At 37.7% G+C, this 25,527-nt stretch overlaps 1 protein-coding gene across 4 annotated transcripts in view; it reads left to right on the forward strand.

Moving 5' to 3' along the window:
• The first annotated feature begins 2,149 nt into the window (after positions 1 to 2,149).
• IL17RA (interleukin 17 receptor A) overlaps positions 2,150 to 25,527 on the forward strand; it is a 28,971-nt gene continuing 5,593 nt past the window's right edge. For 3 of the 4 annotated variants that reach the window (XM_025174696.2, XM_025174698.2, XM_025174700.2), the window contains exons 1-11: positions 2,150 to 2,350; positions 9,378 to 9,402; positions 17,095 to 17,241; positions 17,960 to 18,087; positions 19,296 to 19,422; positions 20,353 to 20,400; positions 20,477 to 20,637; positions 21,487 to 21,564; positions 23,748 to 23,856; positions 24,530 to 24,634; positions 25,388 to 25,429. In XM_025174696.2, the coding sequence (XP_025030464.2) occupies positions 2,240 to 2,350; positions 9,378 to 9,402; positions 17,095 to 17,241; positions 17,960 to 18,087; positions 19,296 to 19,422; positions 20,353 to 20,400; positions 20,477 to 20,637; positions 21,487 to 21,564; positions 23,748 to 23,856; positions 24,530 to 24,634; positions 25,388 to 25,429 (1,081 nt within the window). In that variant the 5' untranslated portion in view covers positions 2,150 to 2,239. The remainder of the gene's footprint in view (positions 2,351 to 9,377; positions 9,403 to 17,094; positions 17,242 to 17,959; positions 18,088 to 19,295; positions 19,423 to 20,352; positions 20,401 to 20,476; positions 20,638 to 21,486; positions 21,565 to 23,747; positions 23,857 to 24,529; positions 24,635 to 25,387; positions 25,430 to 25,527) is intronic. The other variant, XM_007440688.3, reaches the window with a different exon arrangement.

Consider the following 25,527-nt stretch of genomic DNA (forward strand, 5'->3'; position numbering starts at 1 on the left):
TCAGCTATAAATATTTATTTATATGATACAGCCTTTTGTGTGTAATTTTCTTTCTAATTTTCTGGATTTGTGAATGAACTGGATTCTCAAAATGTAAGTCAATCAAGAGGTAAATTTCTATTCCACCTTTCCCTTTTCTCTAACCTGAAATGCTCATACTGTTTTAGAGATGTGCCCAGGTATAACTGTTTATCACACCAACAGTTTTAGATACATTTTAAAGAACTTACTGAAATCAAGAAGGCTGCGCTGCCCTTGTAAAATAAAGCTGTATACTTTGTAATCATAATGTAATCCTGCATAGGTTAAAAACAAAAAGTCTCACCCTCTTTTCAAATATTTTAAATAAACAGAATTAATTGTTCAGAAGTGAGCTAGAGAATTGCCTTGGTGTGAGACAATGTATATACCTGTAAGATCGCATTTTTATCTGAGGAATTATGTTATTTTAAAAATTACTAATAAATTTTTTAACTATGTCATTATTGGTTTATCCTAACTCTTTCTAAATATAACCCTTCCTCTTGACATCTACTGCAAACAGACCAACTTGCCTGACAGTCATATATTTATAAATGTACTCACCCCAGTACCTATCTATTATAACCCCATCAATGCAAACTGCAAACAGAATTTGAGTCTTAATTTGCCACCACCACCACCAAAAAAAAAAAATTAGTTACTGCAGGTAAAGGACAGTTCAACACTCACAATGGAGGATAGTAACAGCTGTGTAATACTTAACATCAGAAAACTACATTATCTAATCAGTTTTACATGTATTACAAACAATGAACAGTCTACTGCGATGAATCAGAAATATCAAATAATGGAACCAATTATCCAGAGTTAAGGAGAGACTCCCTTCACAACATGAGTTCGAACAAAGGAGAGCCATCTCTCAAAAAGTTTCTAATCTGGATTTCTGCGCTGAGCAGGGGATTGGGTGTATAGTAATAAAGAAAATGCCCCCTTCTAGCTCTCTGTTTGTAAATAATATGAAATTAATTTTGGTATTAATCGGATAGAACCACTCCGTAAGAAACAGTCCTACCTATGTATTCCTATATTTTGAGACTGCAGAAATGCTAGCATGAAGAATTTTGAATACTCTGTTAAACATTTGAGAGCCCAGAAAAGACAGACTTAAACTTTATATAGTAAATCTACATCAGCTCTTGCTCTAGATTAGTTAAATGTGTGGACTTCACATACTTATCTATATTATTTCTCTGTACAAGATAGCGTGTGCTATGCAATTTCAGCCATTCTTCAGGCTGATCAGGAAGATGTTTCTGGTAACTTACACATTAAATCACATCCTCTCCTCTCACAGGACAAGCATTCATTTGTTGCCTTTATCTTAAGGTCTGCCTGGAATACAGCATTTTCTTTTGTAATTCCCGGGGCTTTTACCTATTATTTCTTCTTCTCCTTAAAGTTTTATTTCTTTCTGATGAGACTGGTCTGTCTCTCAAAGAGAGGAGGAAGGGCTTTATGCAGCCAGGAGACAGCATTATTTCAATTGTTTCCGTTTTTAATTCTGTATTTATTTATTTATTTTTTAGCTTTTGGTGTCCAGAAAGGTCGAAGGGCTTGGGAGGGACCGTTCTGTGCCAGGCACCAAGGTTAGCGAGAGGACCCCTGAGGAGGCGCTGCCGAGGCAGGTGGTGACAGAAGAAGAAGGTGGGGTCCGGGCGGGAAGAAAGGGAGGCTTAAGACCCCCGGCCTTCCGCCACCACCCGGACTCCCAGTTTAATAGCCCCATAAAACCCAAACGGTGCAATCACTGAAGCAAAAATATCAATATCAAAGCAGCCACCCACAGAAACCGGTTGGCCATAACATCCCTGCCGATCCCCGGAAGGCCAACCTGTAGTCCAGGTTAGGGGTTAAGTAACGGCCGCCGCTCGCGCCCGGCCACGCCCCCTTTCCCTCCGCTCGTCTCCTCACCGCCGGTCCAGAAGAGGGGGACGCCCGCCCACCTTCTCCTCCAAGCCCTGCCCCCACACCCCCTTGCCTCAAGGTAACGTACCCACCCCCGCCTTCCCCCAAGAATGGGCGGCGCGCGCCCTCCTTCCCTGGCGGCCACACCCACCCGTCTATGCCCCGCCTCAGGTGAGCTTCGTCCGGCTCCGCCCCCGGGTCCCGTTTCGGGTTTGGTCCCGGAAGCCAGAGGCGGGCGGAGCCAGGCCAATGCGGCCGGTGGCCTTGCTTCAGGAGCAGGGCGGCGGCAGGGATGAGGGGGGTTGCTCCGTGGTCCTTCGTGCTCTTGGCGGGGTTTCTCCCCGCGTTTTCAGGGCTGAGGCTTCTCCTCAACGCCCCGCCGGTTTTCAACTGTTCCCAGCCGGTAAGTCGGGCCCAGGCGGGCGCGGAGCGTGGTCGTGCGCGGGCTGCCTGATGCGCGTGGGAAGCGGGACGGGGGGACGCGCGCCTTTTCCCCCAAGCGAAGCTCACTGAGTTCAAGGGAGACGCGCGGCTAAGCAGCCTTTCCCACCTGGTGCCTGCCAGATGTGAACATCTGGAAGGCACCCGGTTGGGGACGTTGAACATGCGGAGCGGCGGTTCCGGAAGTCGGTTCCTTCTTCTGCCTTGAACTCCCGTGAGAAACTTTAGGCAAAGCTCTCCGGTCCCCGTCGCCTTCTTCTTGGTTAAGGTGCAGGCTACCAGCTTTATTTCTTAAGCTTTTATGGATCAGGGTGTATCTGATCTTTCCAGGTGTCCCGAAAGGTTCTGATCTTGCAATTTTGGTCTTTGCATTTTGCTTTTCAGTCTATTTTCCCGTGGTATAACACCACAGAAGGTGGTATTATTTCTCTGGTTTCATCCATACACACTATTTGAATCATAGAATTGGAAAGGGTGGAAAGGTCACCTAGTCCAGCCCTTTGCTCAGGGCAGGATTCACTAGAACATCTGTGACAGATGACCATCCAGGCACTGAAGACCTCCAGTGAAGGAAACCTACCACGAGGAGAACTCACCACCGGTGGCAGCATTCCGGAACTTCATCCTAATGTCTAGCCTGAACCTGCTTCCTTGCAATTTTAACTCATTAGTTTTATGCTGGTCTATGAGCGTAATAAAAATTCGATTTGATAACCCATTCATTCTGTTCTGGAGCAATAGAGAATAAGTCTACTCCCTCTTGTGCGTGACAACCCTTCAGATATTTAAAGACTGCTATGTGATGTCACCTCAGTAGTCTCTTCTGCCAGCTAAATACACAGGTCCTTTCATGATTCCTCATTGTGCAGAGTTTTCAGACCCTTCCTCATCCTTAGTTGCAGTCCTCTGAACTTGCTCCAATTTGTCACTGTCTTTTTTTTTTAACTATAGTGTCCAGAACTGGTGTCCTGGACTCCAGTTTGGGTCTGATCAGGGAACAATTCTCATTACCTGGACTTTGTGCTTCTGTTAATTGCATCCCAAGATAGCATTTGCCTTTTTAGCAGCTGTATCACAACACATTATGTATTCCCTAAGTGAAGAAATGTAGTTATTCTCCTCATTCTCCATCTCTTTCATGTAAAAAGAATGAGTGACTGAAAGTGGATTTATTCTCAATTTTATATCTAAAATTTTTATTTCACAGTAACTTCTTATATAAAAATACAAGCAATGGTGGTTCAGATAATTAATATAAACAAGCATCCAATATCTATCTATCTATTCAGTAAGTGCAACTAAAATGAATCATCAGCAGTTAGATAAAACACAGCTTATGTAAAAGTCATCAAAACAAACCATGTATATGTTTGTTTTGTTTTGATAGGGGATCATCATATAGCCATGTCCTGAACAGGATAAGCTCTAACGTTACAACTGAAATGTACCCCATGTGTTGTGTTCAGTTTCTTGCTTTGCATAAGCCTCATGTTTTCACTCAACACTGCATTATTTATTTATTTAAAAGATTTATATGGCCGCCTCTCTTGTAGCACACAACTCTGAGCAGCTAACAACAATAATAAAAACACAAACAATAGAACTAATACAAAAAGAAAAGAAAGGGGAAAAATCAAGAAAAAACAGGTGCCCAGTCCATAATTATACCCATTCATCTCTTCAGTCCCTGGGTTCAACCTTACTGTCCCAGGGCCTGGGGGGAAAGCCAGTTCTTCACCAATTCACGGAAGGCATTAGTGATAAGACCATATTTTTATAGCATTCTTGGAATGATATTTTGAATGTTGAAAATGTGATGACACTCCCAAGTAAAGCATTCAACATGTTTATGTTTGCTTCTTTTTTATTTTAAAAAAAATCACCCATTCACTCATAGAAAACATTGCTATCAACTATTACTTAATTCCTTAATGGGTGCCAGGCAATTACATTTTTTTTAAAACGAAGTCTATTTTCCACAAATTCTCAGTCTAAAAGGATTTTTAAAAAAGAAGTGGGGAGTTATGGGGCAGGGAAGAGAGACCTTGCAAAATCTGGGTCAGGATGAAAGAAGGAAAGATAGTTAAAAGAAGAAAATAATTGGCTTAGCTGAGCTATCAGGTCTGGGTTGCAAAAATCCGGATGACCATTAGTTGGTAGCAAAAAGAGATGTTTGTGCTATGGTAACCTGGATTTCCTAACCTGGAAAAATAAAAAGATACCTAGGATAATGAAGGAAGGAAAAAAATAAAAAGATACCTAGGATATTGAGAGTGCAATGCACTCTCAATATAGTGAGTCTTATTCAAGCAGTTAAAGGTGTTCCGCAAAACAGCAGTAAACATGTCTGTTATGCATTGTACAATTGCAGGAAACAAAGAATCTTGACTTCCAGATGTGAACACAGTTAAACATATTTCTTAACAAATGATGATAGTGAAGTTTGTCCATGTTTTTCTTGCACGGCTATATGAATTGAATATACATGGTAAGAGAGAGATGTAAATAGTGATGTCCAGAGAAAATGAATATAGAAAGTAGATAGTGATTGTGTGATTAATTGTGATCTTTCACAAGAACTCTTGTAATTTATGGAAGGTTTATCCTGGCATTAATACATTAATTAACAAAGTATATTAAACATCTTTAATTCAAAGAAAGTCGCCCATCAGTTTTTGTGCTTTCTGCATTTTATTTTCCTTTGACATCACTGTTTCAAACCCCCAATTTGAATCTAAGACAGCATTTCATGCATCAAATGTAGCAGACTATAATTCACAAAGCTGGTACAATAATAAATTTGTACTATTTATGGAGTCACAAAAGTTTAGCTTTTGCTGCAAGAGACTAACACACCTTGTTCTCTGGATATTGTCTCCTGGGGGAAAATCCATGTTTCAAGAGGGCCACAAATTAGTCATTTAAAATAATTCTATTTGTTTCTAGGATAATAAAAGAATCTGTAAACTTCAATCAGAATATTCAATACTGAAATGTCTAATATATTTTTATTGATAAGAATGCTTTCTTCCTGATGCAGTAACTGAAGTGGTATTTAATTTCTTTCTGCAAGTGACTTTTGAATGATAGCTGACACACTCTTTCACTAATAGTGATAATTCAGTTGAAAAAAATCCCTTTCCAGTTATTTTTATTAAACCCCATATGGCTACATGTAAAATATTCCACAATAGCATTTGCTACTCATTTCATTTGTATGCCTGTCAAGCTGTATATAACAAAGATGGCTTGTCTTCTGGTGAACGTAACAAGTAGCTCATTTCCTCCCGGTTTTAAATCTGCAGACATAGCAGAGATAATCACAATAATTGGCACAATAAATTCTGTCTACCATCTTCCCAACTTCATAGTTGGGGCAAAGACTAAGAACCTTGGTCATGAAGGGTCAGTTCAGAAAAGTCCCATTGGCATATTTGGCTCAAGAATAAGAAAGATGTGGGGTAGGAGGCAGAGATAGGATATCAAGCCTGGAACTCCTTCAAACAGAGGTGTTCACCATCTGCATCTTTCACTGTTCCTTCCATCAGCAAGGGCTAATGGTGTTGCTTGTCCAAATGGGGTGGAGGTGGTCTGGCAAGCACGATTTTTGCCTGGTCAAAATTGGAGACTCCTGCTTATGTAGATGATACCAGGGTAAGAGTTTCCTATTATTTTTGGTGTGGGTAAATAACAATGTTAATTCATTCCCCCATCTTTTTAAATTTGCCTTTCTTTTTCCCCATCTAATTATTGTGAAGCCTTGCACAAAACAGTTATATCAATGCTGCAAAATTTTTAAGTGTCATTCTTAGTCATGCAAGTACTGTCAACATTGTATTGGTATATTATCCTATTTTCTTGAGTTAACATTAGTTTTTTCTGTTTTTTGTCACATTAGTAAACCAGCTTGCTGTAGATTTGCGAATGCAACTTCTGTGTGGCTTGTCTATAAGCAGTGTCTAATTAGTCAGAATTGGCAAAAAGATGAATTTGCATAAGTATATCTTGAAGGTGGGATGGCTGCTGAAATAATAGGCATGTAGACGGTCATCTTTAATTTTAAAGTTACTCTTTAAAGGATTGCATAAACTGGTAGCTGGGGTAACATTTCTTTCATAGCCTCAGTACACAGAATAAGTGAACTAGGTGGGGTAATATTGCTTAATGTTTTAATGGTGGAATGTCATGTTTCCTCCACAGTTACTTCATGACAAATATGTGTATTTACACTTAGTGTTATTTAAATTAATGTATATAATTAAATATATTTCATTTAATCCTAAATAAAAGAAAGTAAATGGAACTGATTTAATATTTCAGTAAATATGCCTTCGGCACTCACATTTATATTGCTTCCATGAGTTCACATGAAGCAGTGTGAATTCTAGGTTGTAAACGTTCATCTGTGAGACTTTGCGTTCCTTCCTCTAACATTATGTTTGCTCATGTGAGTGGCTTACTTGTACCACCCATTAACCAAAATAAGCCTCAGAGTATCATAATCAATGAATCATTTGGGAGAGAGAATAAAAACTAATAATGTTAATAATGATGAATCCTTTTCATCAATTTTTCGATGAAAATTATTAATTACTTTGCTAAGTCACATTATTCCCATATTATGTTTAAGAATTCTTGATTCAGTACAGATTGAATTAACTGTCTTTAGAATAGCAAATGAAATGTAGAAAGCTGATAGTGCCTTTAATTTATTTTTAGTATTCTGCCTTAAAATCTGCCAGGATATAAACCTAATAAATAAATCTTTTTAAATAATAGCATGATCTACACATTTTTAAAAATAAAGGTAAGCCATAAAATGGGGGGGGGGGTCCTTAAGGGACTCCTGCATAGAATAACATCTTAGAATTCTTTAATTTTTAAAGGTTTGAGAAAGGAAGATTTAAAAAGTGTCTTATATGACTCTATCTAAAGCACTACAGTACTTTCATTTTCTATTATTTGAATAAGTCAGAGTCGACACTGATCATGTTTTATTTGATCTTTTAAAAAATGTTTACAATCCATCTTTAAATACATCTTTAACAAGATAATCAACAGCAGATATGTGCTGTGGGAATAGTTCTCTGGGTTATTGTGTGGCTAGTGATGGTGGTAAGAGGGATTGAGGGATCCCAGAATAAACCACCCCTCCAGGAAATGACCCCCATCCAAAAAGCAACAGATTTAACTGCCATGTGAGTATGTGACTTCTCCCTATGTTTTTGCATTGCTTAATAAGAATCTTAATTGTGAAGTTTATGATACTCTCTGAGCTTGGTTGTTTGCAGACATTTCATAACCCAACTAGGTAGCATCATCAGTGCTAATAAGTGTGGGATTTGCTCCCTCTCTATATACAGTAACTGGCCCTGCCAGTGTTGGTGGGGGTGCAGTTTTCTCCTTGGTAGTTCCCTTGATTAGGGTATTGTTTTCTGCTTAATTGTTTGTCTGCTTGATTGTCTCCTTGGTAATTCCTTGATTAAAGTATTGTTTTCTGCTTGATTGTCTGGTGTTAATTCCTGCTTATCTGGGTGTAGGCTGCTAAAAAAGATATGTTCTGGTCTTTTTGCTTCCTTCTTAGCTTTCTTATCTTTTTTGAATGGTGTGTAAATATGGTATATCTCTGTATGTCTATTGATGGCTGATTTGTATGAATGCCAAGCTTCCAGGAATTCCCTATATAATATAGTATAATACAAGTGGGGATGAAATAGTGTTTAGTCAGAGTAAATAAAAATCAGGTGGTCAAAACTCTTCAGAATAAAGCATTGGCATTCAGTTGCCTTCCATTTTTATTTCTCTGAACTCCTACGTGCCCATAAGGATACAGGGACATCTTTGTGAAGTAAAAATATATAAACTGAAAGGCAGTGTTGCCTTTTGAAGAGTTCTCAGTTGCCTCGGAAAAATAATACATTGGAAGGGACATAATAAATTTTAAGGACGTCTTCAAGTCAACCTAAGATGGGGGTGAGAGTGAAGACAAAGCAAGAAAGGGCTTCTGCTATGTCATTTTGGTTATATGGGAAGAGCGAGTTTGGTGAATATTTTGGGGGGGAAAAAATAATAACTAGAGTGATTTTGAATGAGTATTGATGTTTGGGGAGGTCCTGAATAGGAGAGCAAACTGGGTTTTGTGTTTTAAGGTACAGATCACACCTTTGCCTTATGTTCATTTATGTGTCTTTTAACCTCAACACTTTGTGAGAAATGAGATTTTATGACTAGCACACTATCCAACCATTATCTTTTTCCAGACTGTGTTTCAAAGAAATTAGTTTTCTGCTCTCTTGGCTAATATGGGAGAAAAACTATAGGCTTTCAACTATGCTTCTTTATTTGATTGTATTGTTGATTAATATTGTATTGTTTTTTCCTTGTTGTGTACAACCTAGTTTTTACACAAAAGGAGATTTAAAATAAAAATAAATTTAAGACATTGCTTTTCCAGTTTATAATTTTATTCTACTCCCCACCATTACAGTCCTTGTAGAAAGACATTTAGTACCTAATCCTATATATTTTTACTTAATATTCAATGAATTGCAGTCTGCAATCAATGTTCAAAGTATTTGAAATAATAGTTCTCTGTTACTTTGTAAAAAAAGGCTACACAATTATTATGGAATGTAGCTTTTCTATCAATATATTATTCCTTTATCCAAGTAGATTAATCTATAGTCCTGGAGATCTTTGCTAGGATGTAGTCAAGGATGACATTCCAAATATTTAATGCATGTGTCTGTATCTGAATTAAAAATGCAGGTGAGTATAGATATTTATATCTATCTAATTCTATCTAACTGAATAAAATATAGTAGTTCTACTTTACTTTAGCAATTAAATTTAATTAGATGTTTGCTTTCTACCTTACAACAACATGAAGTCCTTGCCCAGGCTTTATCTTTCTTTCTCCCTCTGTGTTAATTTATATGTGAGAAGAAGACCTTTTTTTGTAAGTAACGTATTTATGTTCTCTCCTGTAGGGTTTACGCTGCCTTGTGCAAAGCAGTAAGTGCACTTTTTTGGTTTCCCCCTTAATTAACTTTTGCTTATTTTAGAACTGTAATACTAACTTTGTTCTATCCATTATTTTTATGAGGTTTATATTTCAATAGGAGGAATTATAGTGTAAGGTAGCTATATCTCATGTTCAGTTCAAATGAGTTCAGGATCAACATTATGCATAATTTGCATGTAAAAGTAGACATGCATTCATATCCCCAACCAGCACACCTCTAATGTCACCACAAGCATTCGTTATACATGTATCTACAAATATATTAAACAAAGAAGGGAATATCTCACATCTGTGTCTTCCTGCTTAATGTTAAACCATTCATTAAGCATTCTACTTATTTTCTTTTTTTAATAATAACTTCATTAATTTTTTTTAAAGAACAATAAAAAACTAACAAAATATTGAGAAAAGAATATAGAAAGAAGGAAGGAGGGAAGGATTAGAAATGAGAGATATACAAGATTAAAAAGTGTGAAGAAAAAGAAAAGAAAAATCAAAGGGAAAAAAGAATTGACTTCCCTCCTCACAACAAATATACATCCAACTCTTACTCTAAGGTTAAAACATAACTTCCATTATTTCTATTAATCCATATTATTTCTAATAATCAAATCCATACAACAAAATTTCATTTTTTTCCATATCTCGCAAAAAGTCCAAAAAAGGTTTCCAAGTAGTATTAAAATTACACAGGTTCTTATCTCAAATCAAAGCCATCAGTTTCACCTTCTCAGCTAAGTCCATCAACTTCATCATCCATTCTTCCACCATAGGTAATGTCTTGTCCTTCCACCTCTGTGCGTATAAAAATCGTGCTGCTGTTATCATATATAAAAATAAAGTTCCATAGATTTTTTCCAACTGTTTGTCCATTAAACCTAAAAAAAAGGCTCTGGTTTTGATTATATGTTAATCTTTAATATCTTCTATATACAAATATGTATCTCATTCTAAATTTCTTTTTGCATTTTTACAAGTCCACCAAAGGTGATAAAATGTCCCTTCAGTGTTGTTCATATTTCCAACATACATTTGAAGTACCTTTATACATTTTAGGCAACAAATACTAAGAGCACATCATTTTATAAAAGTTCTCTTTAAGATTATAACAATGTAAATTTCAGTCCTTTCTGCCACATATTTTCCCATTGTTCCAACTGTACATTATAACCAAAGTTTTTAGCCCATTTTATGATACAATCTTTAATTTGTTCATCTTCTGTCCCAAATTTCAATAAAAATTTATACCTCTTTGCAATAGCATGTTCATCACTGGTACATAATTCTACTTCAAACTCAGTCTTACCATATTCAAAACCATTAACCTTGCATTCTACTTATTTTCATGCATGCTTTACTTCTCTTATATGTTACTTTTATTGCATTGAGCTATCAAAATTCCAACTCCATATTCACACAAAGCATTCCATAATTTAATCCTATTCAGTTTATCATATGCTTTCTCTAAATCAAGAAATACACAATAAACTTGTTTTTCTTAAAATTAGCCCAAAGTGCCCTTTTTGTCTACTAAGTTTGTGGTTTTAGTTCCATTCTTCTCCATTTGTTTAAATTCTCAAAAGTAGGTATTTTTGAATGTTTATGTAAACAGAAAAGTGGGATGTAAATTTAATAATAAAAATAAATATCCTAATAACTCTGAAAGTAATACAGTGGTGTTTATGGATTACAAATGTTTAACATGGAATATAAATGGAGCAAGTCTCCCCAAAAGAGAAAAAAAAATCTTTATTTGGAAAAATTAAAGCAAGACATTATTTGCCTACAAGAGACTCATATCAGAAAAGAAGATATACAGGTAGTCTTATGACCACAATTGGGAATGGAACTTCCGTTGCTAAGCGATGCAGTCATTAAGTAAGTTGTACCCAATTTTATGACCTTTTTACCGCGGTTGTTAACCAAATCACATGGTCATTAAGCGAATCTGGCTTCCCCCATTGACTTTGCTTGTTGCAAGCCTCCTGGGAAGATCACAAATGGCGATCACATGACCCCAGGATGCTGCAACCATCATAAATGCATGCTGGTTGCCAAGCACCCGAATGTCGATCACGTGACTGCAGAGACGCTGCGATGGTTATAAGTGCAAGGACTGGTCATAAGTCACTTTTTTCAGCACCATCGTAACTTTGAATGGTCATTAAACGAATGGTCATAAGTCGAGGACTACCTATAAAATATCTGACCTATAAATCCTTGGGAGAAGAATTTATTTCAGCAGATACCAAAAAGAGAAATGGAGTTGTTCTGTATATTAACCCTTTACTAAATCCAGAACTTGTATTAACTGATGAACATGGCAGATTTGTTGGGGCAGAAATTAACTTACATGGGTTAAAACTATGGTGTTGGGAGTTTATGCCCCAAATGAAGATAAACTGACTTTCTATAAACAACTTATGGAAAGATTAACAGATTTTTCATACGAAAATTGGTGTTTGTTGGAATGGTGTGGTCTCTCAGAAGTCCTATTCAATTGGGGATTGGAATGGTGTGGTCTCTCCCCAATTGAATAGGACTTCTGAGAAAAATATTAAAATTACTCAAGGTAAACTACTAAAAGTCTTCTTTGATTTGATAGAACTGTTTAAGGAAGTTCCATATTCTGCCAATATGTGTTTTTTACAACAGCTGTATCCAGCCCTTGCTAAATTGTGGGAGGAAAGCCAAGCCAGTGAGGGAGGATGGTACAAGCTCTAATCACAACCATCCACTATCTGTAAAATGGAGAACTCCTCTATTGCCAAGGTCATGTTAGAAGGTTGGGGCATGTAGACATTTTTATATATTAAGACATTTAGATGTTTAAACATCTAAATGTCTTAATATATAAAAATGTCTACATGCCCCAACCTTGCCCCAACAGGAAAATGCAAAGAAAGTGATGCCCCAGATCTAATTAAAGGAAAGACACAGGTTTTAGATGATTTTTTGGAAGATGAGGAAGATTTAACTCAACTGTTTGCCACTCTCCCCCCCAGAGGAACAACAATTAATCTTAAGCAAGCTTGAAACAGTTAAATCTATGCTGCAGTCAGCCACCACTGCAACTGAGACTCTTAATACCTTTCTTCCTTCTAATTGCTCCTCTGTGGAAATGCTGCTAAGTTAAAGTTAGTTTAACTTAGCTAGTTAAATGCTGCTAAGTCCAGCCTCTGAGAGCACAAAATCCCCAACAAATAAAAAAAGGTGCGCCAGTCCAAAGCAAAACTATACAAAAGAAAAGGGCATGCAACAGGTCAATGTAGCACAATCTTCACATAACTATTTGGAAGATAAGTCTGTAGCTGATGACCTAATATTGCTGGCTCCTGAGTATCAGTCTGAGCAATGTCCAGAAATGCTTCCATCAGCTGACCCCAGCATTGTCCACAATTCTAATCTTACTTCTCAAGGAGATATTCTGTCCACACCTTGCCACTCACCATTGCAAGCCAGTATTACCCATAGGAGCCCTGATTTGGGGCAGCTCTCTGCTATCAGCTCTCAATCTGACCTTACTTGTCCTCAGGCTCAGCAATTAGAAAATGAGAAGGATGGTCTAAGTCTGTTGTCATCAGCAATAGCTACTTGGATCACAGATACAGAGTCATCAGTACCAGATCAGAGTTTGTTGATCTTCTTTATCATAGGAGTCATTATTCAACAGTCACAACCTAGAGAAAGGAAAGCTGAATTTTATAACAACTGTGTATACACAGGAAGTATTGACAACATTGTTCTAGCCCCAGAAACAAACTGGCTGTCTGCATCTTCATCCTTCATCCAGTCATCCTACCCAGAACATTTTGTCTCAGAGAGACTTATACAAATTGTAACCTGGAATTTAGCTGGCTGGAAAGAGTCTGTTGACAGTGATTTGGTGAGATTCCTTTCTGGATTTGAGATAATAACCTTACAAGAAACCTGGTTAGCAGGAGAGGCTGTACCAGTACAACTCCCTGGTTTTCAATGCTGGTATACCCCTGCCCAAAAATTAAAAAATAAAGGGTGACCCTCTGGAGGCTTATGCATTCTTATTAAGGAAGAATTACAATGGCAGGGTGAGAAATTATATAATGGGGATAAACTCCCTCATATACTGGCCATGAAATTCAGATACAAAGATTTTGAACTTATGCTGGTAAATGTTTATATTCCCCCAAATACATCATCTTATTATAACTGATTACTGGATATGATTAGAAATAATATTGGAAGAAATATAAGAATATGCAATTACGTTGCATACTCAAGCCATGATCATATTATTTGATGATTTTAATGCCAAATTAGGCCAATCTCTTCATGATTTTGCTCGATATAGTGGACTTCCAAATGAATTTTTTGATAATTACCCATAGTAGTTTTCAAGAGATAACAACAGTAATACTGTTAGTTTATACTTGGTATTGTTGATTTTTAAATGCACTCTTCAAATTTTGTGAGGTAAGGATAATAACTATGTATATCCATACACCTTTCACTCAGCCTGGTCAAGCAGTGTGCTAGATCTTATCTGTGTATCAAGAGGTAAAGCTGACCTCTTTTCAGAGGTCACTATCTATCCAAGAGGAGAAAGTGATCATCAGCCAGTGACTCTGAAAATCTCGGCTCATTCAGATTTAAGATTGTATATCATGGCTGATAGGTGGGTTACCATTAACTCAGAGGTGAGTCAAAATAAAAGGTTAATATGGTCCAAAGTAGATACCAAGGCAATATTGAATAGCCTCAAATCAGAGAATGCTGTCAGTTGGGCCTTAATAATCCAGTCACCCACGGCTGACTGGCAGTCAGTCTCCAATGCATTCACCAATTTGTGCCATATGTTAAAGAAACACCTAATAACTAAACCCCCCTCCAAAAGTTGGGTTGCGTAGGTTGTTAAGAAGACTTGGCTCCTACTGTCATCATAATTCTCTAATCATTAATAAATCAAAGTCAAAAATTATGGTTTTGGAAAATGACATCATAACCACGGATGGCTATTAGATACTGAGACAATAGAGCAAGTTAAAACCTTCCCTTACCTAGTGGTAGTCTTCTCTGAGACCAGATCTTGGCTTCCTCATCAGCAAAGGAGCTCACTTAGAACAAGGACACATATGAACTTACTGCTCAAATTAATAAATCATAGCTACCCAGGCTCCTTAGCCCCAATTATCAAAGTGTACAGGCCTAGGTTAATCCTATGCTCTTATATGGCACTGAACTTTCTGGCTTAAAGCACATATCAGTATTAGAACAAATGCAATCACAGCATCTGAGAAGTATCCTGAGTGTGGATAAAAGAATTTCAGCTGCTGCAGTTAGAGCCAAATTGGGAATCCATGCAATTTGTTCTTTGTCTAAAATCAGGGCTTATAATTATTGGTACAAAATCAATGCTATGAAAACTGACAGACTCCCAAAATTGTGTTTGCTAGAACAGACAAAATCTCAGTTGCAGACTTCTTGGATAGTACAACTGACAAATTACATTAGGAGCTGTGGTTTCCCTGTCTCATGTCCAAGTGTTTCCAGAGAACAAGCTAAAAAGATTGCCGCACAAAGAATCTTGGATATAGAAGCATGGGAGGATATAGCCACCCTTAGTAAGGTTGGCTCACTGAACTGGATGAGCTGTTATAAAAGTACCTTCCAAATTGCCAAGTATTTAAACACAGAAATGCCCAAATATCTTAGGGTGGTATTTACTCGAGCAAGATTTGAGCAGTTGGACACAGTGCTTAAATAGGGAAGATTTAACCAAGTCCCTTATAATGATCGCACTTGTATTTGCGGGGCTCCAGAGATAGAAGACATAACACATATATTGTTTGAATGTCAACTGTATAAAAAAGAGAGGGATCCACACATTAGATGAATGATCTATATTAAAATATATTTAAGGTGTGGTCAGAATTCAAAATTACATATAATAGAGCCCTTTATTTGAACAAAACAGTACAATTGAAATCTGCATATGTGGATCTGATCGGAGTAAATTGTAGGGGTGATACAGACACATGATTTGCATCTTTTTTCTGCACTTTTGCTTTTTCTCTCTCTTCTTTCTTTCCTTCTTTCCTGTTTCTACTCTTTGTGTTAGTTTTTATGTGCTTTGTAAAACTTTTAATTAAATTTTTTTTTAAATAATTTTAAAAATTAAAGTAATACAGTGGGAAACAGAGCAAAGTTCTGCCTAAGAGTTGTAGGTTAGGTGATGGGAGGTGATAGTTGTTAAATGTTCTTTTCTGCCCTGCATTTGAAGGAAAGGCTTAGATATCAAATAAATAACCAATTAGAATTCAGTAGTTTTGCTGGGTAGAAAGAAAAAAAGGGATCCAGATTTTTATGTGGATATTTTATATATGATATTTCCTATAGTGTGAGTATAGGATCAAAGCTGTTATTAGTCATTTATGTGTTGTTGTTTTTCTTAGTGAGTGTTCCACTCATGATGCAAGGAAAAACTGTATTTTCTTGTAATGCTATGTGACTTAAGTTGCACGTGCTTGAACACCAAATCTTATGATACTAAAAAATCCACAATTAGTCTGTGTAAATATTTGTGGTCAATACATCAATCTGACATGGAAATATTAAAGGGTGAATGGAATAAGGTACTGGAGATCCTATTTTGTCTAAGTAATGGGAGACTGTCTTAATGTCAAAAATGTTAAGACTACAGCTCATACAACAATACAACAAAAATGTTTCTTGGACTTATTAGAAGCTATTGCATTTATATAGAAAAGGAATGGGTAAATCATTGTGATGTTGGACATGCAGTTGTAATTTACTGGTATGCATCATGCCCTCATTTCCAGATACCATCATCTCATTTCCACCTTGCTATATATGTAAAATAGATGTAGCTCAGAGGAAGACAGCTTCTAGCAATCTAGATGTTGCTAAACTGTCACTCCCAACATCCTTCACTATTAGCCATGGTTCTTGGGATTGTAGGAGTTGTAATTTAGCAACATCTGGAGTGCCAAAGATTGCCTACCTCTGAGCTAACCTATGTATATTTGAACACTGGATTAGTGCTACAGAGAAAGTGGAGGTATGGAAAACTCATATTTAATAAATATTTAGAGACATAGAGACAAGCAAGGGCAGTGAGGTAGCAAGCGTAAATCCTTGCTTAATATCTGGACTAAAAGTTAAAGATATTCTAAATGATCCATATCTATACCCTAGTATGGAACTCTTATTCTAAATAGCATGCGTCCAGCTGCATTTTTTAATGCACATCTCATCATATATACTTTTTTTTCTGTGTCTTTTAGAACAATCTTTCTCAACCTGATATCCTCCAGAGGTATCAGAACTGGCTAGAAATTCTAGGAAATGCACATCTGAAGGGTGCTAATTTAGGGAAGCCTGGTAGAAGATTAGAGGTTTAGTCAATGTTAGAGGGTTCGTTTTGCTTAGAAGCATAGAAGTTTACCTGGAATGTTGACTATTCAGTGTGGACACTACTAATAAATAAGCTCTCTTTGGCTCACCCTTTAGTTCTATTTTTCTTAGCTTTTAGGAAGAGCATTGTAATACAACAGATAGTATTTGATAGTTTGTGCTGCACTGAAAGTTTGGGAGGAGGCACAACAGCTAGAATGTTATAGTCCAAAGGAAAATCAGTTGCTATCTCAAAAATGGAATTGAATTAATTTCCATCAAACTTGTAGGTACCTGCCTGGATAAGAGCTGGCACTTTCCTTCAGCATGGACTCCTTCAGCCCCAAGTTCTGTTAAAGTGTTTACTGATACCTTCTTTGGTGAGAATGGAAAATTGGTCCCTGTGCTGAAGATAGAGTGGAAAGTGGCTACTGATGGTAAGTGAGGAAGAAAGTAATATAGAATTGCACTATTTATGGCAGTGCAGGACATAGAAAATGTAGCATTATCTATTGGACCAGTCATAGTAGCCAGAGCTATCTCCAACATGTTTTAGGGGCTGGTTTGGGGATTTAGTAATAATGTGAACTTGTGATACTTCTAAAATGTATTAAATACATGATAGTTACTCAAAAGGAAAATAACCCTGATTTTAAGACACTCCCTTAAAAAATGGAGAAAAAATTCATCTGCCTCTATTACTATATTTGTAGTGAATCCAAGACACCCTCCAATTTTAAAGATAAATTGTTTGGGGGCGGGGGGACTAGTTTTCCTTTCAGATAACAACAGAAGTTCAGAATAAAATGTAAACAATTTAGAGCAATTCAGGGATGAATATTAAAATGGCAATATATCATTTCAGTGTGTATTGTTTTCTTTTCATGGTATAAAATCAAAATGTTTGAACAAGACTTTGTATGAACTGCTTTATGCGATAATCATTGGTCTGTCTAGCCCAGGATTCTCCATATCCTGGAGTGAACATTGGATGGGGGAGGGAGTTCTTTTTTTTTTTTTTAACTTGCCCTGACCTTCTGCAGGCTGCTTCTGAACTATAAATCTTCTCATGGTTTAGATGGCAGCATAACCAGAGGGTACAAAGAGAGATGTCTTTACAAATGGTTTTTCTTCTCCCCTCCCCTTCAACAACAGCAAGCATTACATATCTCAGAGGAGTGGAATTGTCTGTACTACAAGCAAGCAGTAACCGGCAGATTTGCGCTCAATTTGAGTTTCAGAATAACTTGTCATTCCAAGTCCGTCCAGACGGTGGGGGCCGGGTAAGCGACCATGAACATTTTACAGATTTATACTTTGCCTTCCTAGAATCCAACAGAATGGTTGTGGAGTTAGGCACCCTGGTACATTTAGTGAAGTAAATAAATAAATAACTGTATATTGGCTAGAGAAAGTATGACATTTGCAAGCAAAAGAATAACCTGGTGCTTAAGAAAAGCCTTGTAATTAAGAATAGGGTCTGTTGCTTACAGCAAGTATAGACGCCTTGGTATGGCCCCTGCTGGATGTGAATTGCTAATGTTGGAACAACAGCTGCATGATTTATTGCTGCAATGCAGAAAAATGACCATGACCTGTCCCAGCAGAAGGGACAAGGAGAATCCAAGGTACAAACAGGGAGACAGCTAAACCTGTACACTTGGTTATTGCTGCTTCCGTTTCTGTTTGTGGTAAAAGCACCAACTATGTTGTGTTCCTCAATTTAAGGAGGTATTAGAATACAATGCTGCTACTTCTGTTTTAACAGGGCCACAGCATTGGCTGTGAATATTGCTGGCTGTTCTGGAATAAGGGGCCACAGACTGAGAAACATTCACAGGAAGCAAATACACTCAATTACCCCTGGAATGCTGTTCTCTCATATAACTCCTGTTGTCAGCCTATAGCATCTTTTATTTCACTGTTTATCATCTGTTTCACCACAGTTTTCTCACTGTCCATAGTGTTTATCAGAAATATGGGAAAGAGAGAGTGATATCTGAATTTACTTCCTAGGCTATTTTAAAAATGCTAGCATTTGTTTAAGGTAGAGCTGTATTAGATACCTTGTACATAAAATAATATTAATTATCCATGCTTACAGGATTTCACATTGTAGAGAGAATCCTTTTTTCCCTTTCATTAGAGGAAAGTAGAAGAAAAAGTACCTATGGTATAGTATGGAATGTTTCAGCATTTGGTGAAAAGAATGCATTTTATGAGGATATGGAGAAATAACTCCTTATTTTTCTCTCCCCAATTTTCCCCAAATTCAGGGAAAATGCTTATGATGAAACAGGGATCATTCAAGACCGGATAACTAGATCTGAACAAAATGAATTGCTCTATCTAAGTGCCCATACGGCATCTGGCTTGTGAATTTTCTTTTCTTTCTCCTAGTACAGAATTTCATACAAGATCAGTTTTGTAAGTCACTGCATTGATTCATTGTATGTTTGTTAAAAGATTTCTCCTTATCATTGTGTTTCAGTGGAATTTCTCTTTCAACCGCTTTGAGGTACAACCAGGCCTAATGTACCAAGTAACTGTCTATCATTTGCCCAAATTAAGTACTGCAGGGGACTATAACAGGAAATTAGTGTCAGTCACAGTACCAGGTAAAGGACACTTTTATGATGTATTTATTTACAGTATTTTTGTGCTGACAAATCCACAAAATTCCTAGATCTTTAAAAATCTGAATATGAAATCCACAAACCCATTTAAGATCAGTAAACTCATAATAACAGCATGAAGCTCAGTATCCATACTACAGTGACCACACCAAAAATTCATTCATACTCTTGACTGTTTTCCTGAACGACACCAAGATATCCAGGGTAAGCTGTTCCAGAAGGATGGAGCATACATTGAAAAACATCATGCTCTTGCCCCAGTGCAAGGTGGGAAGATGACTCTCAACACCCTGGCTCAGGATGAAAGCACCAGATGCTTGGCAGGCTGCCTGCACTTACGGCCGCAGAGGCGCTTCATCTCCCCCCACCCACCTATCTCCCCCCCATCTGGCCGCCCTGAGTAGGGTGGAGCCAGATGCAAGACACCTGCCACTTCTTCCGGTACACCTCCAACGCATGGCTTTTAAATGGCCACCACTGCCATTTTGTCTCTGCACATGCATAGCTCTTAAACTTCCTCCAGCAGTTCCAAAGCTAAAGCACTGACTTTTCTGAATCCCCCAATGGCTCTGGGCTCTGGGATGCCAACCAGGGATAAAAATGCCTCTTTACTGCATGGGTGGATGTTTGTGGGGGTTGCTAGATGATGCAATGTGAGCCTGTGGAATGAACTTTTTGGAAGCTGTCTGAAATGTACTTTCTAAAGAAATTGCATTAAGCCTTCTGTAACCTCTGATGCAGATTTTTTTTTTCTAATGATGCAAGACCAACAGTCTTAACCCAGTAATCTTTTCACAAGTGGCTTATATTTCAGCATAGTTCTTTTTAGGTTACTTGCAAATTGAAGTAGTCACCTTAGCCAGTGTTGTCTTTCTGAACACAGCTGCAATCTTTCTGATTTTTTCATTGCAGATTGCACAGATCCTACCATGAAAAAAACAGAACCATGTGTGGAAATAGGTATGCTTTTTTCTGGTGTTTGGGTGCATCCATGAGCAGTGCAATCTGAAGTTATTGATGAGTTTTCTTCATTTAGGGAGTTTGTGGGAACCCAGAATTAATGGAACAAGCCTAGGAGATCATTCTGTGTTGGTGAGCTTTGACCCAGCAGTGATGCCAGCCAGCTATGTTATCCATGTAATCAGTTTTCAGAAGGATGAAAAGGAGTGTAAGACGGCCACAGAAAGAATCTCAGAGGTAATCAGTTTTACTCCACTCTATTTTCTCCTTGAGGCAGTTAATTCTACTTTAGCAATTCCTTAATACCAGTGGCTCTTAGGGTTAATCCCAACCCTTTAATATTTGCTAATCCATCAGAATCCTTGTCTTCCCAATAACAAAAACTCAACAGCTTTAAAAGATTCTGGAATTTGAGTCTTTTAAAAACATTGTTTACTACAAAATGTGAATCCTATATAAATATTAAATTATGTGAGTTAGACACCTACTTACTTACAAGATTGATACAGTTTTTGCATTTCTACCATGTCAGAATCTGGAATTTTATGCTACAGGAATAGGTTTAAGGGGAAAACATTAAAAAAAAAAAAAGTGGTTTGAATGCTGGGCTGTACAAAAACCTCCTCACCCAACATGCCTTTCAAACCAGAATTGCTTCCAGGCAAGCAAGCAAATTGTTCCTGGTTATTTGAAAATAAGAAACTATTCATTTCAGAATAACTGAATAGAAGAAGCTGCAATCTCTTGCCTCTTCTGCCTGGTCGTATGAAAGAAGCAACCGAACAATAGTCAAGTAGCTGCACGCTTGTATATGAAGTTTGGTTGTCCAATCCAGATTATGCTAAGCTACTTGATTTCATATTGGCCTAGCTATTGAAAATGCACCAATGCATGACAACTACAACAGCCCCCACTGCCTCCATGCAGGAGCTGTTCTGAGTCCATTCACTGCTTTATGATAAAATGTAATTGCCCCTTGATTTCTATTTCTGAGCCCACTTAGTTACCCCAAAGAGACAATGTACTTGAGATTAATCACACTGCTGTTGCTCGTCGCCTCTCAATTGTGCCTCATGGTTTCTGCAGAAGGGTCTGCTGCAGCGCCTGAATGTCACAGTCAAGCTGGAAAAGAACTTGAAGAGTTGTTGCAAATACAAAGTGCAGGTAGGGCACAATTGCCTTCTGATAAAACAGTAATTTATTCCATGTTAATAGTCACATTCAGTGATTTTTTTGCGGGAGGGGAATAAAACTAGAGATAAGGATACTCCTCAGAAGTCAAGCTCGGTTCCTGGTGACCAGATGGATGCATCCATGAAACCAGAGTACAAAACTGGCTTGCTTTCTTTTTTTTTTTAATAATTTTTTTATTTTTTACAACAAACTGTGTTTGTTGTAAAACTGGCTTGCTTTCTTCTGGGATTTTTTTTTACTTCCCAATGGAGTCTACAGTCCTGGGATTCCCTGATAATCTCCTATCCAAATACTGATTAGGCCCTGCCCTGCTTAGCTTTTGTACCCAAGCCAGGTTGCTGCCACTTGCTGAAACTTCAGAATCCAGAGTAGCTACAAATTAGTCCACAGAATCCTGAGCTATTAACGTGCAGCAACAAAGATGTCAGTGTTGATTCGCTTACCTTAGATATCGCTCTCCTTTTAGCTCTTTAGCCATCTGTAGTCTTTCAGAGTAAGAAATGCTCCTTTAAAATGCTAGAAACTGGTCAAGAAAAATCAAAAGGAGAAAGCATCCTTTAATTTCAGAAGTTTGTTAAAGGAAATCAGCTCCACGCTCCTCTTTGCTTCAGGCAATTTTGCTTCACTCTTAGCAGGAGTAGCAACACAAAACTCATGAGCATCAATGTGCCTGTGGATATTTCTCTTGGCATCTGCCAGATCACTGTCCCACTCAATGTTTTTTAGCTTTTTAAAAATTAAAAGCAAAGTGGCAGCCTCTAATCTAGCATTAACTTTGCGGGACCTTTCATTTTTAGTTTATTTTATATTTATTTTATATTATTTTATTCGGATGCTAAGCAGGGTCAGACCTAGGTAGTACTTGGATGGGCGGCCATCAGGAAATTTGAGGAATGTAGACTAGTCTGGGAAATTTAAAAAAAATACAGAAGAATTATTTTTTAAAGGATTTTTTAAAACTTTCTATATTGTTGCCAAGAAATCAGCGTGAATGTGCCCACATAGGCATCAGGAAGCTAGCTTAGCTTAAAGGCATCTTCACCTTTACCCCCAGGACACTAGAGTCCCATATTTAGAAAATAAAAAAGGGGGTTGTTTGCAGTCCAGTGCTTCGCTTGACAGTTGCCCACCTGCCCATTAAAAAGACAGAGGTCAGTTAGGATAATTGAGTGGCTCCTAGCCAGCCAGAGGAGATATGGGGAACAATCTCATCTACAGAATTTGCCTTGGGACCGCATAACCTTCATGTTCTTAGAATTCCAAGCATGCCCATTGGCACAAAAATGTTGCCTGCCTTTTTCAAAACTCTGATTATTATGAGGATAAGGTGTGAACATAATAAGTGTAAGAATGCTGGTATCTTTAGCAGTTCCATCTTGAATATATCTAGCAACCTTGCTATGGATTTTGACCCAATCTTACTGAAAATAACAACAGCAACAACAGTTTTGTGAGACGTAATTTGAAGATCACCATCAGTCAATTGCAAAAGGCAGCTTTACTTGGAACAGCTTATACCCTGCGATGATATCTTTAACATCATCAAACAATATCTGCCTATCCCAGGTCCTTGGGAAGGACTCAATAGGTGGATAAAAATGCCAGGTCCAGTCTAAACATCTGGCTGACTGTGTGGCCGACAATAAATATTAATATTTTATTATTATTTATATTGAGAGCCTGTTTGGTGTAGCAGTTAAGGCACCATGCTAGAAATCAGGAGATTGTGAGTTCTAGTCCTGCCTTGGGCACAAAGCTAGCTGGGTGACCTTGGGCCAGTCCCTCTCTCTCAGCCCTAGGAAGGAGGCAAGGGCAAATCACTTCCAAAATCTTGCCAAGAAAACAGGGACTTGTCCAGGCAATCACCCAGGAGTCAAAACTGACTCAGGCACAAAAAATAAAAGATTATTTATATTAATGTTATATATATTGTATCAATATATTACATTACATTACATTACATTGTATTGTATTGTATTGTATAATAATGTATAGTGTATTTCACTTTATTTATATTAAGAATCCAAGAGAAAAAAATTAGTCCTACAAAGTAGTCTTACATAAGCTCCTTTTCTTTTCACTTTTGAAACTTGGCGGCTGATGGAGCATTGAACTAATTGCTATAATTGCCCTCTCTCTTCTTTTTTCGCCAGATCCAACCGCTGTTTCCTGGCTGTGCCACAGACTGTATAAGGCACTCGTTTTCAATCCCATGTCCTCCTGCTGATACCTTAAATGTTATTAATCGTTCCGGAAAAAATGGTGCATATGTATTCTTAAAGTGATCTATTTTTGTACAGGCCAGAAGCTTAGAACTGGAGCTTCTCCACTAATTCACATATTGTAACATTCAGAAATGTAACTACACTTCTGAGTGTGAAGGAAGCATAATATCTGGCTGATTAAGCAAATGCCCCACCCCCTTTTTTTCCTGAAAGTTTAGGAACTGCATGAGCATAGTTTCAGGGTAACAACTGAAGTGAGGTAGAAATTGCCTTTTCTCCCAGGAAGAGTAAACATGACTCTACTATTGCTTTCGTACCACAGAGACTGGATTTTGGGGCTGAGTAACTCGAACAGAATCAAGAAAAAAATTATACCGGAGCTTGCCCTACTTGAGCCCTGTTAAAAGGAGCTTTTTGTTGAAAATTAATGTTTTTGTGGATACAGTAGCCAGTAGTGTGATGCCCAACCTCACTTACATGTGCCCTCTGTTATACCACACTGTTTTGGAGAGTGTACTAAGCTGAAAATTGGGTAATTATAAATAATATAATTGCTTCTGTGCAGAGCCAAGAAAGTAAGTTGTTCTACTATTTCTTGGTCCATTATTGTTAAAAATGTGGCCTCTCCTATATATCAAGAGAGTCTATACAGTGTTACATGGTTTGATGACTCTAGCTATCATTTTTTTATTATTATTATTATTTTTCAGATACATTTTCAGTGGGGAGCCACACTTGGAGCCACATTATCATCTGTATTTTGTTAGTTGGTTCAGCTGTTGCTTCGGCAATCTGTCTTACTCGAAGACAAAAAGGTGAGGTGGGTTCCAGAAATGGGGCTTGATGGTGTTTTGTCTTCAGTAGTGTCTTCTTGGAATGGCCTAGGGGTGAATCAAATTTGAGCAGTGGGGGTAGCAGACATTAATTTTCTCACCCTGGAAGCTTCCCAGAGACACTCCTCCTCCTCCAAGGTTTGGTCAGACAAGCTGAATGTTGTAGAGCGCTGCAGGCTGGGAAGAGACTAATCTCTGAAAAATCAGGTCAGTTGCCTCTGCTTAATTTTCAGAGATACCCTCCTTTGCCCTTTGTCTCTCCACATGTTAACCCATGTCATTCAACAGGGCTACCCAATCCTGGAGGAGCAGGGTAGAGACTGGGAGAACTGCCAAGGAAGAAGAGGAGAGAGGAAATTAGCAGCTTTGTTACACATATGTTAACTTACATCCAAGCTCAGTTTCAGCCCTTTTTGGGGAAATGTAGATAGCACACTGATATAAAGGGATTCAGCTGGAATGCTTTATCCAACACATTGTTAATTATAACCCATCATCTTAATTTCATGGTCAGCCTGACACCATTATTTCAGCATCTCATTTAAGTTTCCCCAGTTGTGTTGAAGGGAAACTTAAATTCCTATTCAAGATCCTGCTTCTCTTTGCTTGCACTTGAACCTCAGGGTGAAGGTCACTGAATTGTTACCCCTTCTTTTCCAAAAGTATCTGAATTTCTTAGATCAAGGTTATATTATTTCACATTTTCTAAGGTACCTATTCTTCTTTCCCTCCTAGAATTAAATTCTGGGGCAAAAAATTGTGATGCTGAACACCATGGTAAGAGAATTTTTGCTTCTTATGACTTAGCATTGATTTGTAATCTAGGTACCTAGATTAGGTTCAACTGTTAGAGGGGAGAGTATTGCCTTTTTGTT

The sequence above is a fragment of the Python bivittatus genome, unplaced genomic scaffold (assembly GCF_059951505.1).
Source record: "Python bivittatus isolate LINGU-HERP-01145 unplaced genomic scaffold, Pbiv_v1 ctg000330_np1212, whole genome shotgun sequence".
Lineage (NCBI taxonomy): Eukaryota > Metazoa > Chordata > Lepidosauria > Squamata > Pythonidae > Python > Python bivittatus.